The following is a 19,797-nucleotide window of genomic DNA, read 5'->3' on the forward strand; positions in this document are numbered from 1 at the left end:
AGGTATAACACAACAAAACAGTGCAAAAAACACAACAATAGCAATAGCTATTACAATTCCCACCTTAATCAACCACCCTTTCCAAGACCCAAAAATTGAATTTAACCAGTCTCCAATCTGCAGATCTGTTCCAGCATTCAAGGTCACTTCTTCCCTCAGATTTTTCAGTTTATCCATCGCTTGGGTGAACGATCCATCTGGCGCTGTATTATTTGGGATATAGGTACAACAGTCAGAACCAAACATTACACAAACTCCTCCTTTCTCCGCCAACAGCCAATTCAAAGCTTGTCTATTTTGCCATGTCATTTTGCTTGTTGCATCTAATTGTTCTCCAAGAGCACTTAAGGCATCATTGGTGTAATTAATGAACCTCTGCTGATTATAGTAAATGTAATTAATCCATTCAGTGTTTTTGTTGGTGGCTATCCATACAAGTAGAGACTCAAAGCCAGACTTTACCTCATTTCTTGCTTTAAATTTATCTGGTATTCCTCTAGGTTGGCCAATTGCATCTAAGTACACCTTTGGGTCTGGAGCATACGCTCTCTTTGCTCTGCTTACTTGTGATTTGGGGTTCTTTACACTATCTATGTTTCCCTCTATTATTGTTATTCCTTGCATCAATCTTACTCTGGTACAAATACCTTTCCAATCTTTTGGGAGTGTGGTTCGCAATCTTTTTCCTCCACACATCCAATAATAATCTGCCACTGCTTCTGTTTGATCCATTAGATAATAAATAAAAGGAAAGTGAATTGTAGCTTCTGCACATTTGTCTATTAATCTCACAATTGTCATATTTGTTTTTATAGTTGCGGTAGCATACATTATACTATGAAACTTAACTACATGTGGATTTCGAAACATGAATACATCCATATGCCAAATTACCGCACAGTTGCCCCCAAATTCACCCACATCTTGTTTTCCGTTGGTTCTGTTGAAGCATTCATAATCTAATGTGTAGTCAATATCATAGGCTGATGGGATCTCTCTTTTATTTCGAGCAACTCTAATATTCATCTGATTACACTCTTTTCCTATTCTTATTTTGCCAAAATCTCTATAGTAGCCCTTGTTTCCTAGCATAAGTAAGCATTCTGCTGGACAATATGTGGCATTTAGAAAACGTATCCCTTTAGCTTTAGTGTCTTTACAATATTGAGCATAATGTTTACCACATTGGATGAAATCATAGGGACTGGGCACTACTGTTAATTTTTCGAGAGGGGATGGAGAACAAAACACACAACTATCCATTCCTGCTACTTTTGCAGTGTATTCTGCCCATTTGAACCACTCATTGTCATGGGCTGCACCTAGCAGTCCTTCTTTCTTTAAATCTGATGTTTTAGCATTGTTTTCATTATCGTTAGCCCTACTTACTGACCCCTTTCTAACATGTCCGTTTGCATAAATACCTGGTTTCTGATCAGTCATTTTAAGAGAATAATTCAGCAATGGTGTTTGGATCAAGCGTGAGGAATTCATCAGGTTGATATCTGGGTTGAACACTAGTTGATGGCTGTGGTTCGAATGGTCTTGTGGATTGCCCCGCGTCTTGGGCAATCTCTGCAGCAGATATATCATCACCAAGATCACGATCAGTTTCACCCTGACCTTCACGTTCCACTTCTGGAGGCTGCACCCCATCTTCAGTCAGTGCTGCGGCCTCTGCGCGCTCTGTTTCCCTGAAATGAGGTTCATCAATATTACTTTCTTCCCCCTCCCCGTTACTTTCAGGACTCTGCTCTCTTGGAGGGGGCCCTACTTGCTCATTTTCTTCCCCACCTCTCTCTGGACTGTGCTCCCTTGAAGGGAGCTCTACTATCTGTTCTTCTCGTCTTCTGGGTCTCAATCTGGGTACTCTGGTACAATGATTTAAATGGTACCAAGTTGTGCTACCTTGCACCTGTACTGCTGTTGGGGTGGCTCTTTCTACAGTGTATGGCCCTTCCCTTCTTGGCTCATTCCATTTCCTTCTAAAGACCCTCAAATATACCTGATCTCCAGGTTGTATAACACTAGGTGTTTCCTCTTCCTCTCTTGGACCTCTATTCTGTTCTTGTGTATGGATGGCTTCATGAATTTTCGTCAGCTGTTTCATATATGCTTTTAACTCCATTTGCAACTGTTCAAGGGGCGGTCCTTCATATGGACCTCTCAAATATGGGACTGGCATTGGTCTACCTGTCAGCATTTCATGTGGGGTCAAGTTTGTTATCCTATTTGTTTGCATACGATAACTCATCAACGCCAGGGGCAGTGCATCTACCCAATTTAATTTTGTATCGGCGCAAATTTTGTTCAATTTCGCCTTGAGAGTCCCGTTAACTCTCTCCACGATCCCTTGGGACTGAGGTCTATAGACGCAACCTAGACGTTGCTTTACCCTTAACTGTTGTATTACTGCCTTTACTGTTCTTTGAATGAATGCTGATCCATTGTCTGAACTAATTTGGGATGGTATTCCAAATCTGGGAATTACTTCTCTGGTCAGAAATTTAATCACTGTTTGAGCCCCTTGGTCTGCTGATGGAACAGCTTCCACCCATCTACTAAATCTGTCAATTATAACCAGTAAATATCTTTTACCTCTGACAGTTCTTATCATATCTGCATAGTCCATTACCAAATGTTTGAATGGCCCTTCTGGGACAGGAATGTGACCTACGGGTGCGGTTGTTCCCTTTCTTACATTATTTTGGGCACAGACGTCACACTCAGACAGATACTCGTCCACCATTGCTTGTAAATAAGGTGACCAAAATCCTTGGCGTTTTACCTTTCTAATCACTTCCCCCCTCGCGCAATGGTCGAAACCATGCGCGTCAGAGATCAGGATTGTAAGCAATGGTGTGGGAGCTATCATTTGTCCTTCATGTGACCGCCAAAGCCCATTTGCGTCTCTTGTCGCTCCTCTCTGTTGCCATACACTGAGTTCATATGGGGTAGCTTGTTGCTGCATCCGTGCTACATCTGCTAATTGAGGCTGAGGTTGAATTAGAATGGACGGAGCCATTATTGCTGTAGTGCAGCCAGATGCTTGTCTAGCATATTTATCTGCTTCATTATTGCCCCTAATCACAAAGTCATTACCCTTCTTGTGTGCTTGGCATTTAACGATGGCCAATCTCTTTGGATGCATCATAGCTGTTATTAAATCAATTATCTGATCACCATGTTGTATTGGTGTACCATCACTTTTCTTAAATCCCCTTTGCTTCCAAACTGCTCCAAAAAGATGACATACACCATGAGCATACGCAGAATCAGTATAAATATTTGCTGATATGCCTTTAGCTAATTTACAGGCTTCAGTAAGAGCTTTCAACTCTGCCAGTTGTGCTGAGCATGGTTGTTCACAATGCTGCACCACCACTGGAATAAAGTCATCGCTGTCACATCTAACAATTGCAAATCCTGCGTGATTACCCAAATGGTCTCTGAAGCATGATCCATCTACAAAGTAATCAACCTGTGCCTCAGAGATGGGTGTTGATTCTAAATCTGGTCTTAATCTGGTGAATGCTAAGGAGTCAGCTACACATTCGTGAGGTATTCCCTCATCTTGCAAAGGTATGTGATTGGCTGGATTGACTGTTGTGCATCTCTTTATCGTTATATCTGGAAAGGTCAATAATGTTGAATATGCCAGACACCTAGAAGGGGTAAGAACGAATTTACCCTGTTCCCACAACTCCACTATCTTATGATGTGCATATATTATGACTGGATAACCCATAGTTATTGTAGAGGCTTTTTCATATGCAAAGTACACTGCTGCTAATCCTTGTTGATAGCATGGCGGGTATCCTTCAGCCACACTGTCTAATTTTGTGCTGTAGTAGGCAATTGGTTGTTTTTTCCTTCCACTACAAGTCTCTTGCATAAGTACTGCAGATGCATAGCCATCTTTTCTATTTGCAACATACAAATGAAATACTTGGTCATATGCTGGTGTTGCTAATGCAGGTGCAGACTGCAATTCTCTTTTTAATGATTCAAATGCTATTAATGCATCTGTTGTCCATGTCAGTGGTGCCCTAAGATTTTGATGACCCACTTGTTTCATTAAGGCTCTTAACGGGGCTGTTTTAATGGCATAGTCTTCAATCCAATCTGAACTAAAACCTGTCATTCCTAGAAAAGTCATCATCTGCCCTACTGTTTGAGGTTGGGGTACTTTGCTAATGCCCTCTAATTGACTGGGTGATATTGCTTTCATCCCATGTGATATTGTTCGTCCTAAGTACTCAACCTGTGGCAGGCAATATTGGAGCTTGTCTTTGGAAACCTTATGTCCCCCCTCTGCTAATTTAGTAAGCACTTTAATTGAGTCCTGATGACACTGTTCCAGAGTTGCAGAAGCAAGAAGCAAATCATCTACATACTGTATTAGGGTACTATCTAACCTGAGGTCCTCTAGATCGGTTTTTAATACCTGATTAAAAATGTGGGGCGAGTGCTTGAAGCCCTGGGGCATTCGAGTATAACTTAATTTTTTACCTTGATAGGTGAACGCAAACAATGGTCTGCTTTCCTCTGACAGGGGAACACTGAAAAAGGCAGAACACAGATCAATCACAGTGTAATAATTAGCAGTAGATGGAACATTGGTTAGCAGCGTATGCGGATTTGGAACCTCCGCAGGCCAGTCCTCCACAATCTCATTTACTGCTCTCAGGTCATGCACCAGACGCCATTTGGATTTATCTGCTTTAGCTACTGGCAATATTGGAGTGTTGCAAGGGCTATTAGTTTCAATTAGTACTCCTGCTGTCATTAACCCCTCAATTGTCTTTTTTATTCCTTCTACAGCTTCTGGTTTCAAGGGGTATTGTTTTTTCCTAGGTACTGTAGCTCCAGGTCTAAGTATTATTCTAACCGGGTTAGCTGACTTTACTAGCCCTACATCAGTTTCATGTTGTGACCATAATTCTGATGGCACTTGCCTCTCCATTTCTCTTATTAATTCAGTCTGTTTTGTTTGATGTTCCTCAACTTTTGGTTTGTTTTTTGTATTTACAATCATTCTAGGAACTCCCATCATTGGAGTTGCACATAAAATCTTAAGATACTGGTCATCTGTTGATTGAAATATTAGAGGATTTTCTGTAACTTCCCACTTACTTTTTTCTGCTTTTTTCATCATGGGGCCTAAGTCTTTGGAAACACAGTCTTTATTTACATACAGAGTAACATGGGGAACTGAGTTAGGCACATCAAACCACTCATCAATGAATTCTTCTCTATCTACCTGCAGAGCTGCACCTTTTGGTCCTATCACTATATATTGTGACATCATGGGGATGATTAGTTCTTTTGTGTCTTTTAGCCACCTTTTTTCGAATTCTGGCTCTTTGCTTTCATCATACTTCATAGTACAATGAAATTCAGTTTTTGGTAGACTTGGTTCACAAAGTTGTTCTCTTATGTATCTTCCCCATTTGCTAAGTGTTTTTTCTACGTCTTCATACAAATCCCCTAACCAATATATATTAGCACATGGCTCTTGTGTTTGTTGTACGTCTGTCAAATTCATTTGTCTCACTGCTCTATCATTTATATAAATTCCATCTGGAGTACACCATATTTGCATTTTCAATTTACATATAGCATCCCTACCTAACAGGTTGACAGGTGTATGTTCTGAAACTAAAATTGGTAATCTTATTTCTGTGTCTTCTAAGCTTATGCTTACAGGGGTCGTCATAGGAAGTAGCTGAGTCACTCCCGAGAATCCTACTGTCTTTATATATTTTCCAGACATGGGGAGGTGCGAGGCATATCTTGGATTTAAGCATGAGTACGATGCCCCTGTATCAAGCATAAGAGTTATTGGTTTTCCTTCAATATTAACTCGCAACATTGGTTCTTGATCGGCATCCGAAGATATCATTGGAAGTTGGTTCCTCCCCTCAGGATTCTCTGGGCAGCCCTAGTAACCTTGATTAGGACCACGCCACGGGTTGACAGGTCCTTGAGCTCGGGTCTGTATTGGTTGTTGTTCATAACCAACCCCTGTTGTCATCAATTGGTCTTGCATCCAAGGATTGGAGGGACAGTCTCTTTTAAGATGTCCAGGCTGATTGCATCCCCAGCATATTCCTGGTCTCTGTTGATTGTTGTTAAATCTGCCTCTACCACGCCCACCTTGTTGTGGTCTGTTCCAATTCCTGTTGTTTGCTTGCTCTGGCTTGAGATATATTACCACTGGTTGCTGTCCTTGTGGTGCATTCCCTGGTCCAGCAGATGGCGCCTGTGTTGTCACAATCTGATTTGCTGGTGCAGCCACATTCATTGGTGCTGGTGGATTAACTGGCACTGAAGTGTTGACAGGTGCCATAACAGCTGAGGAGTCTTCCTTTTGCACTGCAAGGATCCTTTTCTTTTTGTTCAGGAGCTCTTCAAGTTGCATTTGGGTCAGCTTTCTTTGTAGTTCTTTTTCTTGATTTCTCATCTTCAGTTCTTGCTTTCTGTATTGTTCCACAGCATGAACCACATGGTCTCTGAATTCTTTGTGTGACTTTGAATTCAGACCTACCACATCTTCCAGCTTCAGTTTTACTGATGCAGGCATGGCTTCCACAATTGCAGTCCTGAAGAGTGCTGTCAGTACTCTGTCTTGTTCAGGATCTCTTTCCAGTTCTTCTTTCCATCGTCTCAGTTGTTTCTGTATGTAGGTGGTAGGATTTTCTATTTCTCCCATTGGCTCTCCCTTCAGGCAGCTTGGGTCAGTTTGCATTGGGTACTCAGCTCTCAGCACCCTCCAAATATCACGTCGATGTTTGTCAAAGGAGGTTCCATCTGCTTCAGGTCTGTCCACTGCATGCAGAAGGCCAGACTGCTTTAGGATGTCATTCATCTTGGAGGCTCCTAGGCACTTTACAAGCAATGCTTTGATGTCACCAAGTGCCAACAGCTTTCCAGTTGTTTCTTCTTCCACTGTTTTGATCCATTTTCCAGCTCCTTCATGAATATCTGGGAGACGGGACACTAGAGAGTCCAAATCTTGACTAGCCCAAGGTATATATTGAGCATGCCCTTGCTTGATGAGAATTGGGCACTGATGTCTTGATTCACCATCCTTGGCTTCTTCTGTTGTTCTTGTTGGAGATCTCATCGTCCGTGCTGATCTGTCTTCATTTCTTTGCCTTTGCACTTGATGCTGATCTTTCAGTGGCTCTATGTCCTGTAAGGTCAGTATCCCTTCAACTTGTTTGTACTGTTTTCGCTGAACTGGGTAGCGCAGACTTGAATGAGGCTGCTTTGACTGAAGATGCAATAATTCATTTGCTTCTTGTTGTAATGATCTCTCTACCTGCTCATATTCTTCTCTTGTCATGTTAATAGCTTGCTTGATTTTTTCTCTTGTCCTGTTGCATCTTTCCTCCATTTCAGCCAGTTCTTCCTGTATTGAGTCAGCAGAGGGCGCTCCTTCCTCAGATGATCTTTCTGACTCACTCTCCTCACTTCTCTCACTGCCGCCACCTGCTGCTGTTTCGCGCTTATAACGCTCTTCCATCTCCTTTAACATTGATTCAAGCTCATGACGTGTGGGAGGTGCTCCTGATTTATTTTTCTTCTTGTGGGCTCCAGCCCCCCTTCCTTCAATTCTTGGCTCTTCTTTGTAGATTGCTGCTCTCTCTCTCTCTCGTCTCGGCTGTGGTGCTGGTGTAGATGTCCACTGCCCCTCCTCCTGCAGCTCCAGCCTTTCCTCCTGTGGCTCCAGCCCCTCCTTCACGACCCTGCAAGCATATTCTTTCTCCCTACTTTCTAATGACAATGATTCTGGGCAGCTCTGCGCTTCTATCTCTTCGTCTGAGCTTGTTTCATGTACATACCCCTCAAATTCTATGGGTCCTTTTATATCTATTTTTCCCTGTAACAAAGGCATCTGATTGACGACCTGGTCACAGCAAGGAGCATATGGAGGTGGTCTTTCTTCTTTTACTTCACCCGTTTTGTTTCCCCTTTCCAATTTCCATAATTTAATCCCATATTGCTTGAATAAATTCAACACCCCTAATTCTTGTTCCCTCTTGTCATTTCGTTTTCTAGATTTGTCATTGGTCTTGTGATTTTTAATCAGCACTTCCATCTCTCTACACATAGCCACATTAAATGTTCCCTCTACCGGCCACTTGGTGGCCAATTTCTTTGTTCTTTTTGCCCATTTTTTCGAGAGTCCCCCTATATTTTCTTTACATGCTGGATTTTCAGAGGCCAATAATTCTACTGGACTAGACATTATAAAATTTTTCCCTATCAATTTATTTAGCAAATAGTTTTTATCTAATTATTTCTCTGTTTATTAGGTGATTTTACCTCTATAATCCCAGTGGTTTAAAACTTAATAGCTAATTCTTCACCAAGCTCATCAGACGAGGATCACTAAAAGTATCCGACCCCTGATTACACCTGGACTTGTACTGGGCTGAGGACTTTATCACCTTTTTTAAGAAATCTGGTTAGTGTATCTCAAATATTTTAGAATAATCACAATGTGTTTTCTGGTTAATAACTTAAAAGGTAACCCAAAGCCCTTTGTTTCTTTTATCCGAAGATTAGCTTTTGTCCAAATGATGTGTTCCCCCAAGCTGAAAGCTTCAAAACTCCACAGTCTCCTCTCATGAAATTTGCGACCTGTTGCTGTCAATCCTCCTGTCCAAATTGAGTAATTGAGAGATGGCATTAATTCTATACAAAATTCTTTTATCCTAATTATATTGATATTCAATTCATTTCTTGTGCACCACATCGGATACAGAGGTTCCATATAGTCAATCAATAAGCTTCTTTCCGGCATTGTTAAAATTTTTCTACCTCTTTTTCCCCTTTTCTTTTTTCCCTTTATTTCCCCCTCTGCCATCCTTTCTTTTTCTTGTCTTTTTTTAATTTAATTGAGTATTGTTTTTAGCAATTTGCACTGAGATGAATCCGATCTTTCCTGATCTCCGTGAATCTCCACCCACACGTGACGTATGAACTGAGGCTGTAACTTCTGCTCAATCGTCACTAGTAGGCGCCTCAGAGTTCTGCCAGTCACAAAGAGAGGCTGCGCACTTCCTATCTCTGGTGACTCAAACAACACTCTGGACGTCCAAATCACTTCTCTCGTCTCAGCTTCCACTCTGAGATGGATGTTATCTAGAATTGTAGCTCCTTTTTCGAGCACTGGCCAGGGTGCCCAATTATTTTTAATATACGGTGCTACAACTGGTTCAACTGGGATGTCAATTGCATTTGACTCAGCTCCCATCCAAGGAAGAGCTGCATCCCAAAGTCTAAACAAATTGTATTTCAATCGCCGAATCGTTATATGTTTCATTACCACATCTTGCCACTTTATTCCTGGCCATTCAGCTGATTTTTCTCCCAAATTTGTAATCTTAATCAATTTTCTGAAAAAGATATTTTTCTTGTATTCTGTCAATTTCTGTTCATGCCCATAGAGATCAATAAAGCTGGATTCCAACCAAAAATGATTGCGAATACCTTGTGTCTGTACCAATACTGCCTGAAACTGATTTTCTTGTTCAGTGTCAGGGTCATTCAAATCGATGTGTTTTATTTTTTCTGTCCGCTTCATGTCTCCGTATGGGCAAACTCAGAATAACAGAATCTCTCTCTCCCTCTCCTTCCTTTTCGCACACACACACACACACTGCTCGAGCACTTCACACACACACACACTCTTTATCAGTCCACACACACAGAAAGCCTCAGCCCCCACCCTCGCGGGTCCCTTCTTCTCTCCCTGGCGCAACAATGGGAAGACAGGCGCTCAGATTGCCTTTCTCAATTCTTTTCTTTTTATCAACAATTTAGTTTCACAATTTGGATCACAGCGTCGACACTGTGGAGAATGCCCAAACAAACGACACAACCAATTTTTTGGGGTGTTTCTAGTTCTTTCAATTTTCAATAATCCGTTAAAATATTCCATTCAATACAATATGATCTTTTTCAAATCTTAACGTGATTTTTCTCTGCAGTCTTATCAAATAACCGTGCACTTTTACTTTTAGACAAACATATATTGCTCAAGTGTACCAACACTTACATATAACATATAACATATAACGAACAAAAACTAACTGTTTCGATTAGAAACGGACCTGTCCGAGCAGTCACCCCCTATCCCGGGGCCGGTAGCCACAGATCCCCACGCCTCTCAACTTAGGCGTGTGCCGGCATTCAGCATCCCTCTTAACTAGATGCTTTTACACTTCTAGCCCTTCTTCACTAGGCTTCTTCACTACTACTTTATATTGGCACCATCTGTGCTCTTTTAACTAATGGGCATATTCTTTAACACTTGAAACTCATCAATCCATATGCATTTTTACATTTAAATAATTTTAAGTCCGTTGGCTGGTGAGGCCCTGTCCTAAATCACCGCCACAGGCTCAACCCTTAGTCAACCAGCAAACAATCTCCTTATATCCAAATATATAAGCAAAACTTGCTTACCTTGAGGCCTCGTAATTTCGGATTGTTTGCGTGTTAACCCAGGTCCCTCGCCTGCAACGGCCCTTCAAGACGCCGGAGCCTCAATCCAGTCCCATCTGGGGTGCCACTTTTATGTTGTGGAAAATCGTGCTCTCGTCGATGGTCTGGATCTCAGTCGTGCAATTAGAAAGGCTCAAAAACAGCAGAGTTTCAAATGTGAAAGAAAAGACTTTATTATAACAAGACAATAAAGTCGAGAAGCAGCTGTCCCATTGACTGATTCTGATTCTGTGAGTGTCGGTACAGAGTATATATATGTTTCTTATTGCCCATATTTGGTAGTTCCTGTTATTCTCATTGTCTATGTCTGTTTGATTTACCACATTTAATTACTTGTTCACCTTGTCTATTTTTTAATGGTGGCATTCGTCTGTATTCGTCATTTTTTAAAAAGTAAAAGTTCTTCTTCTACTCCCATTGGTTGGCAGTGATCCCAGACGACATACATCACAGTTGGTTACATGTATCTGTCATATTCCTCATATTCTGGAAATCACCCAAAGTTCCCCAGGTTATCCTAAGTTTACTGTACTCCTTGACCGGTGTATACGGCCTATAAAACATCTATACTCAGTATGACCAATAGATGGCACTCTAAGACCATTTATCAGTATTCAGACATCCAGTACAGTAGGATATCACACTTTTGCATAGACTAGTACATGTTTGCATAGAACAGTGCATGAATTACATTTTTAAGCATGTTTTATCTTTTTGAATAAGATAATGTTATAGTGAGTAAACAAAAATATACAATAATATATAGTACTTGCTATTAATTAGATGTAAATATGTACATACCAAGTGATCTTCTGTAATGTATATGATATGCATACATGTTTACTAATTGTATATATTTACATTTAATACAGTGTGTAAAATAACAATGAACACCAGAAATGAGTTGACACATTTATTTTTTCATGAATTATAAAAAAAAAAAAATACATTTCATTGTCAACTATTTCATTGTGTCTGTCACATTTTCGGGAAATTTAGTATAAATAATTTCAATATACATTAGATCAAATTTTACTTTACAAAAATGTATTCTAAAAAAACTACTGTCAAGTTAAAACATTACTACTGTAATAATCACAGTCATTCTTAAAAATCTAATATACATTCATTGGTCCCTGATAATTAACCATAAAACAGCAATTATGCCAGATCTGATTAATGCTTCCTGACGAGGTGAGTGGCACAACAGAATCCCAGATGTGGTTTTCCTTTACTCTTCGAATCACCCTTTCCACCAGAATTCTGAGGCGTGCAATGGCCTGTGTTTTTTCTCAGTCCTGTTTGCTGAACTGCTTGGCACATTGGAAAGGTGGAACGATCAGTCTAGCGCCAACACTGGAGAGCATATCTTCAACAGTGAACCGCTTGTCTGCCATGACCGCATCTCCAGGCCCAAGCAGGTCCAAAATGCCGGATTTCTTCATAATTTCTTTGTCAGAGATTGAACCGGTGTAAAACTGGGAGATGAAAGTCACTGCACCACACGGAGCTACCCCAACCAGACCTTTGAATGTTGTAGTACTCTTGTAACTGGAGAAGACCTCAGAGTGGAGTGTGAGCGATGTAGGGCTTTCACAGCGGATTTCTGTGCAGTCCAGGATAACTCACAGGTTTGGACTGAACAAACGGTAATTCTCTGGCATGGCATATTTGTTGCCTGGACATCCAAATGGGTACTGAACCCAACACAAAGAACTGGTAATTAGCCCAGGTGATAATGGTCCTGCTCACCGTGGCCATGCTTACCCTGAAAATGTCAGCGATAACTTGTTCCCTCAGTCCAGCAGCTACCCGACAGCAGTAGATGAACAGTTCATCTATGAGCTGGATCTTCCGTGCAGGGCTAGGGCTTGGGAAAGCTTCCTGCCCCATCCTCTGTGCCTTGGTCCAGTACACCAGATTGCTGGCAGATGGACAGATAGACTCCCAGAACACCTGGAAAACTTCTTGTGAGGGAAACTTTGTGTAATACCTGAATGTTTGATCAGAAACACAAAATCTATTCACCATTGTTTGTTTCTCCAATGACATTTTCTGCAGCCTCGGCTCCAGCTCTTTAATGTACTGTAGAGCCTCATCTAATGCACCTATGGAAATTAAAAAAATATATATATAGTTAGTAACTTATCACACTATTTTTATATATTTTTTTCATGAATAAAAAGATGTTACACACACACACACACACACTGTATATAATACATATACAGTGTATATATATATATATATAGCCTGTAACATTGATTTTATAATTTTTTTTTTTTTTGAAAATGTTTTATTTTGGAAAATCATGATTTCTAGTTCTCTGAATTAGTGTCAAACTATATTACTAAAGTAGAGTGAGAATGTTGATAGTATGTAACAGAATTGACAGTCATACACAGAGAGAGACACATACATTAATGTCAATTCAACAAGAAATAATGATTTTCAGCTATATAAGACACTATTTACAGAAAATATTATATTGTTATGGCCTTTACATCCTGTGATCAATGACAACGAGTAGAAAATTATTAAAATAATAATATAACCATTTAAAAAAGCTGAAAAAATTACTTTGGACACCAAAGGTACCTGCAACTATAGAATCACAAATAAGGAAAAGTTATCATTAGTGCATACCGGCAGGTGGGCGTGCCACGTAATCATGTTCTTCAACATGAATGGATTCATTGGGTGCATCCTCTAAGACCGCCGGCTGCTCCTGGACAGAACATGCCAAGTCGAGCTTTCTTTCAAAAGCTGACAGCCTTTCAGGGGGTACATGGAAATTGTTCCAAGGGAAACGACTGAGAATGGCACCAACTTTCAGCCGCGAACTTCCCGGAGCGTAATCGGCAGCGGTAAAATGCTGACTACAGACATATGTGCTACCTCTCCGAATTACGAACGTAGAGCCTTCCTCCCGTCTAATAGCGACGACGCATTTCCTTTTTTGGTCTTCGTTTAAAGGAAACCCGTGAAAACTCAAATATGGTTGTTTTTGTTTAGAGTTGGTGCACTGAGGGACCCTACAGCAACATTTATTCTTCGACTCCGCCATTACCGGAAGTAATTTTACCCTGCGCAAAACCCGGAAGTGTGAAAAAGGCTAATTGTGTCCTTTTTTCATTTAGAGGGTGTACCCAAATGCGATTGACTCTTTTGGGGGGTTTTGTATTCTGTGACGTAAAAGTAGCAGTGCAGCAGTTTTTTTGTTGTCAGACAAAATTTGATCTGTTTGAGAATAACAGGAAAAACAGGGCATTCATACAAAAACCTTAATATGTTACATAAGTTAATTATACACCCACATTTATGTCTCATGCATGTTTCTTGACAACTAGGGAATACACAGCCCTGTATATATATTTATTTCTAGGACTATACAAACACACCTGTTACGAATCCTGGCCATGCACTTCAGTTTACTCACCACCAGAGGTCACCCGCTCACCACATGGACTTTCACACTACACAGCACATTGGACTCCATTTCCCACCATCCATTGCACTCACTAATCACTCACAGCTGTTCACACTGATCACGCCCACACCTGAGTACCATCTCACAATCACACACACACACACACACACTATTTAAGCTTGGGACTTCCTCTGGCTCATCGCCGAGTATTTGTTAGCCTTGCTACATTACCAAGCGTTCCTTGTATCCCTAGTTAGTGTTCCTGTGTTTTGATTCCTGCCCGTGTTCTTGGATTATTCTCTCTGCCTTGCCCTGTTTGGATACTGTTTGTCGACCTACGCTTGCTCTAGGATTGCTCTTGTGTTTTGCCTCTGCCATACCTGTTTGCTGTGTACTGACCCTGCCTGAAGTTAACCATATTTTATAATAAAGTTTCACAAATGGATCCGCATGTCTCACGTCTCGTCAACCCCGTTACAACACCATGGTATTATCTATGATTTTCTTTATTTTCATCAGATTAGATTATTTTGTACATAAAATTAAAAAAATAGATATTATAAACTAAAATACAGTACATTTGTTTCATTGAAATAAATTAACAAGGCGTTTGGTTATGTTGTAACTCAGGCTGGCTAGCTAACGTTAGCTAAACAATATTGCTACTATGTAACACAGTTGCCTAGACAACAGATACAACAAAACAATAACAGACTTTTCATAACACAGATCTTTTCATTGATTAACGTTCAAAACTCAGCTATTATCCATTAAAATAATAATAAATGAAGTTAAAACGCACCCATCTTGCAGCTCAGAACATGTTTGTATAGCATGTACGCGTCTGGTGTGCGACACCTCGAGTTGTCCTGCGCTTTACTCATCAGAGTGATATCCTCCACTGGATCCAGCTGCCCCACGCATCCAGTTGTGTTCTTCTTTTGAGGTAAATTCTGGGTTATTTATCTCAGCGCGTCTTCCAGAAACAGGCTGTTTATGAATGATGTGTCTCATGTTGTAATGTTTAGAATCTGAACCGCGTGACCGCATTAGATGTAATGAGTTGAGACATCGCGTTGGTTTCATACAGATCACTTTAATCCAGATCAATTTGCTCTGGAGCAAGTTGTTAAGTAATCGGACCAAAGATTGCTCTTTTTCATTTACCCAAACGAATAACCACTATAAGAGCCAGTGGTAAAATTCCAGAATATGACAATGGGATTATTTAGCTGTTTATCTTTAGATTAGTCACAGGCAAGTCATTAAATATAAAATTACGTATGTCTCCATCTCTCAGATTCTGAATTAAATGGAAAAAAATGAGGAACACAGTGATAATGAACTCAATAATAGGTGGCAGGAAACTAGAACAAAGGAAATGTCCATTAAAGTGAAACTAACTGAACATGTCACAGCAGGTCACAAACTCAAACATCTGCTGGTAAATTTGTATTCACTGTGGTAGTAATTGTTATTAGAAGAAAAGCAAGTATGTTTGTTCATGGAAAGAATTGAAGCCCTGTGGGTGGCTTTGCCAAGCCCTAACTGTGGTTGGAGGTTCTGCCCCACTTTCTAAGTCCCCATCCCTCTTTAGGCATTATTACACTTGGATTGTTACAGCACACAAGTTTATGGAAATCAACTGTAAGTTTGAAAAAAGTTCAAGGTATGTTCAAAATACACCATACTATATGACTGAATAATAATATATAGCCAATGTTGTATGTATATTTATAAATAATTGTATAATTTGTCCAATTTAACATTTATTTATCTAGGACCCTGAGCTAGTTCTGCAAAGTATTGAGGATTTACGACAGCCTTAGTTAACCCGTCTCCCTTAACGTTATGTTATTCAGTATTGTGCCGCTGAAGTAAATTGACCTGTCATCAATACAGTCTATTTGATGAAACATGGTTTTATTTCCACTGACAGGGCAGAGGAAAACACAGGAAAAGAACAGGTTAAAACCTCTCCATTCTAAAGGTCAGTATTAAACACATCAAATTCTATGTCTGTTTGATCTTTTTAATTGTAATGTACACCATAATTAAGACCCTTTAGGGCAATAAATCTGCCATTAAATGTAACAATGCTTCTACGCCTTCTATTAACTCCATTAGTTAAACAAAGAGCTGGAACCTGGATCACATTACTGAAATTACTGTTATAACAGAAATTAAAATAATTACATTCCACAATCTTCAAGAATAAAGTAATGCTTAAGGTACTTCTTTAACTTTTGCAGTTTAAAACATGTCAACTCAAGACCGTGCTGTTTTGGAGGTAGTAAAGGAATCAGGCGAGTCCACACTGGATAGGGCTACAGCAAAAGCGAAAGAAACTTTTGACCAGTTTTTAAATGTCTCACTTAACATCGCGGTGACGGGAAAGACAGGATCTGGGAAATCCTCCTTTGTAAATGTAATTCTAGGCCTACGTGACAATGATGAAGGGGCCGCACCTACTGGTGTCACAGAAACTACAAAGGAGCCCACTATGTATGTGCATCCTACAATGCCAAATGTGAAAATCTGGGACCTGCCTGGAATAGGAAGTCCAAATTTCAAAGCAAATAAATACCTTAAAGAGATGAAATTTAAAACCTATGATTTTTTTATAATCCTCAACTCAGAAAGGTTCATGCAGAATGACATCCTGCTGGCTAAAGAAATAAGAAAACGGAAGAAATTTTTTTACTTTGTCCGTTCCAAGATTGACATTGACATTTCTTCAGAGCAAAGGAAAAAGAGATTTAATGAGCAGAAAGTCCTAGACACAATAAGAGAGGACTGTCAAAATAACTTGAAAGAAATGGGAGACTCCAAAGTTTTCCTGATATCATCTGTTGATTTGGGGAAATATGATTTTGAAATGCTTGAAAACACACTCTTAGAAGAGCTTCCAGTCCATAAGCGATCTGCTCTTCTACAAGCTTGGCCAGTTTGCTCTGCTGCATGTCTTGAGAAGAAGATCAAGTTATTTAAAGGTCTGATCTGGGCTACATCTCTTGCTTCTGCTGGTGTAGCAGCGGCCCCGGTGCCTGGGCTATCAGTAGTATGCGATGCAGTCATTGTGTTGCTTTTCCTTTCAAGGTGCTATTATGCATTTGGTTTGGATGACAGATCACTGAAAAGGCTTTCAAAAAAAGTGGGCATTCCCTTGAAGGAATATCGGGCCAAATCAAAGTTTGCTGATGCCATCCAAAAAAAAGCAATAACCACAATACAAGTCTCTTCTGCACTTGTAACACTTGCTGCCATTAAAGATATGTTGAGTCTCCTTCCAGGTGTGGGCAGTGCTGTTGCTGCAGGATTATCCTTTGCTTCTACTCAGTATCTCTTAAGAGAAGGATTAAATGAACTGGCAAATACTGCGCTAGAAATCAGAAAAGTTGCTGGGCTGGACACAATCTAATAACTCCTAACTGGCCTGAAAACATGTCATTAACTTTGAGGATATAGATTGATTCTGTTTATATAGTTTATTTCCTGTAGAGCATGTATGCATTTTCTGCCTTTGTCACGGAGTAACTCATAGGATGTTGTTTTTGTTAGATTGTTCTTTTGATGTTGAATTTGGAATAGATATTACTTTATAGATCTTAATGAATAACTTGAATATTAATGTAAACAGTATATAACTTTAATTAGTTGATAACACTATAATTTTTCCATTGTTGTTTTTTAAATTCTTTTATTTGTTAAATTTCATTGCTGAAATCAGGATAATTTTTGGTCTCACATATAATCATGTATATATACCTCATACATAATAAAATATTCATATAACTGTGATTGTCTTTTTTGTTATGAATATTCAATTCAAGTTTATTTGTATAGCGCTTTTTATGATACAAATCGTTACAAAGCAGTTCTACAGGAATTTAAGTTTCCACAATATATTTATATATTGCAGAACCTTAATATATTTAACTTATTAAATATATGGTAATTCTGTATGTTGTCTGAGCGTTGGCATCCTCTGAGGTCCTCTGAGGGGTTGGCATCATCTTTCTCAGGTGTTCGGTCATCTCAGATCATGTAAGGGTTGGATCCAGACTGAAGCTTCTGTCATTCCTAGTTACTAAAGAGATGTGTCTTTAATCTAGATTTAAACAGAGAGAGTGTATCTGAACCCTGAACGTTATCAGGAAGGCTATTCCAGAGTTTGGGAGTCAAATGTGAAAAAGCTCTACCTCCTTTAGTGGACTTTGCTATCCTAGGTACTACCAAAAGTCCAGAGTTTTGTGACCTTAGGGAGCGGGTTGGATTGTAGCGTGGTAGAAGACAAGTTAGATACGCAGGAGCTAAACCATTTAGGGCGTTATAGGCAAGTAATAATATTTTGTAACTGATACAGAACTGAATAGGTAGCCAGTGCAGAGACTGTAAAATTGGTGTAATATGATCATATTTTCTTGATCTGGTAAGAACTCTAGCCGCTGCATTTTGGACTATCTGTAGCTTGTTTATTGAAGATGCAGGACAACCAGCTAGCAGTGCATTACAATAGTCCAGTCTAGAGGTCATGAATGCATGAACTAGCTTTTCTGCATCAGAAACAGGGAGCATGCTTCGAAGCTTGGCAATGTTTCTAAGATGGAAGAATGCTGTTTTTGTAACATGGGAAATATGATTTTCAAAGGACAAGTTGCTGTCTAAAATAACACCCAGATTTTTGACTTTAGAGGACGTAACAGTGCATCCGTCTAGTTGCAAATTATAATCCAAGAGATTCTGTGTACTGTTTTTTGGTCCAATAAGTACTATCTCTGTCTTATCTGAATTTAATAGGAGGAAATTATTGGTCATCCAATCTTTTACATTTTTTACACAATCTATTAGCTTAGATAGTTGAGAAGTTTCATCTGGTCTTGTTGAGATATATAGTTGAGTATCATCAGCATAACAATGAAAACTAATCCCGTATTTTCTAATAATATTACCAAGGGGCAACATATATATTGAAAATAGCAGAGGACCTAGGACAGATCCTTGTGGTACTCCATACTTTACTGGTGATAATTGAGATGACTCCCCATTTAAATGAACAAAGTGGTAGCGATCGGACAGGTAGGATCTAAACCATCTTAAAGCCTGCCCTTGAATACCAGTATAGTTTTGTAATCGATCTATGAGTATATCATGGTCTATAGCAGGGGTTTTCAACCTGTCAAGGGGGGCGCGAGCATCAATTAATTCAGAGACATTGCCTTGGAAGATTTATGAATACGAGCTTTCAAATCTTCAGCCATCCGCTAGGGGGCAATCTGACTCCCGCAATCTGACTCCCAGTGAGAATGGTGTAAAATGATTTACGGTTAGTCATGTCAGAAATCCAACCACGGATTGGCATGTTGTTATCTCAGAAACAGGCTCAGCCATCACACTGAATCAGGTAAGGTGGTTATATGTTTCTTAATGCTACGCACTGGAAACGCAGCAAACAATATGTGAATGATGTTCACACACTTTGGGCTCGCGCGGGGGGTGTTTGGGGGGCGCGAGTGAAATTACACAAACTTGAGGGGGGCGCATGTCCTAAAATGTTGAAAACCCCTGGTCTATAGTGTTGAACGCAGCACTAAGATCAAGTAATACTAGCAATGAGATGCAGCCTTGATCTGAAGCAAGAAGCAAGTAATTTGTAATTTTAACAAGTGCAGTTTCTGTGCTATGGTGAGGCCTGAAACCTGACTGAAATTCTTCATAGAGATCATTTTTTTGCAAGAAGGAGCACAATTGAGCAGACACAACTTTTTCTAAAATTTTAGACATAAACGGAAGATTTGAAATGGGTCTGTAATTTGCCAGTTCATTAGAATCTAGTTGTGGTTTCT

General features: G+C 39.8%; 2 protein-coding genes across 2 annotated transcripts; one reads left to right on the forward strand and one right to left on the reverse strand.

Moving 5' to 3' along the window:
• Nucleotides 1–11,813: 11,813 nt before the first annotated feature.
• Nucleotides 11,814–13,588, reverse strand: LOC306861539 (uncharacterized protein; the record flags this gene model as incomplete). The annotated part of the gene is made up of 3 exons (XM_079403861.1): nt 11,814–11,999; nt 12,289–12,629; nt 13,168–13,588. 3 exons carry the CDS (start codon nt 13,586–13,588, stop codon nt 11,814–11,816), a joined length of 948 nt encoding a protein of 315 aa, XP_079259987.1.
• A 2,623-nt stretch (nt 13,589–16,211) lies between these two features.
• Nucleotides 16,212–17,372, forward strand: LOC306861547 (interferon-inducible GTPase 5-like; the record flags this gene model as incomplete). Its single annotated transcript, XM_079403874.1, has 1 exon — nt 16,212–17,372. The coding sequence occupies one exon, from the start codon at nt 16,212–16,214 to the stop codon at nt 17,370–17,372; it is 1,161 nt and encodes a 386-aa protein (XP_079260000.1).
• Nucleotides 17,373–19,797: the final 2,425 nt, after the last annotated feature.

The sequence above is a fragment of the Barbus barbus genome (genome assembly GCF_936440315.1).
Source record: "Barbus barbus genome assembly, chromosome: 4".
Lineage (NCBI taxonomy): Eukaryota > Metazoa > Chordata > Actinopteri > Cypriniformes > Cyprinidae > Barbus > Barbus barbus.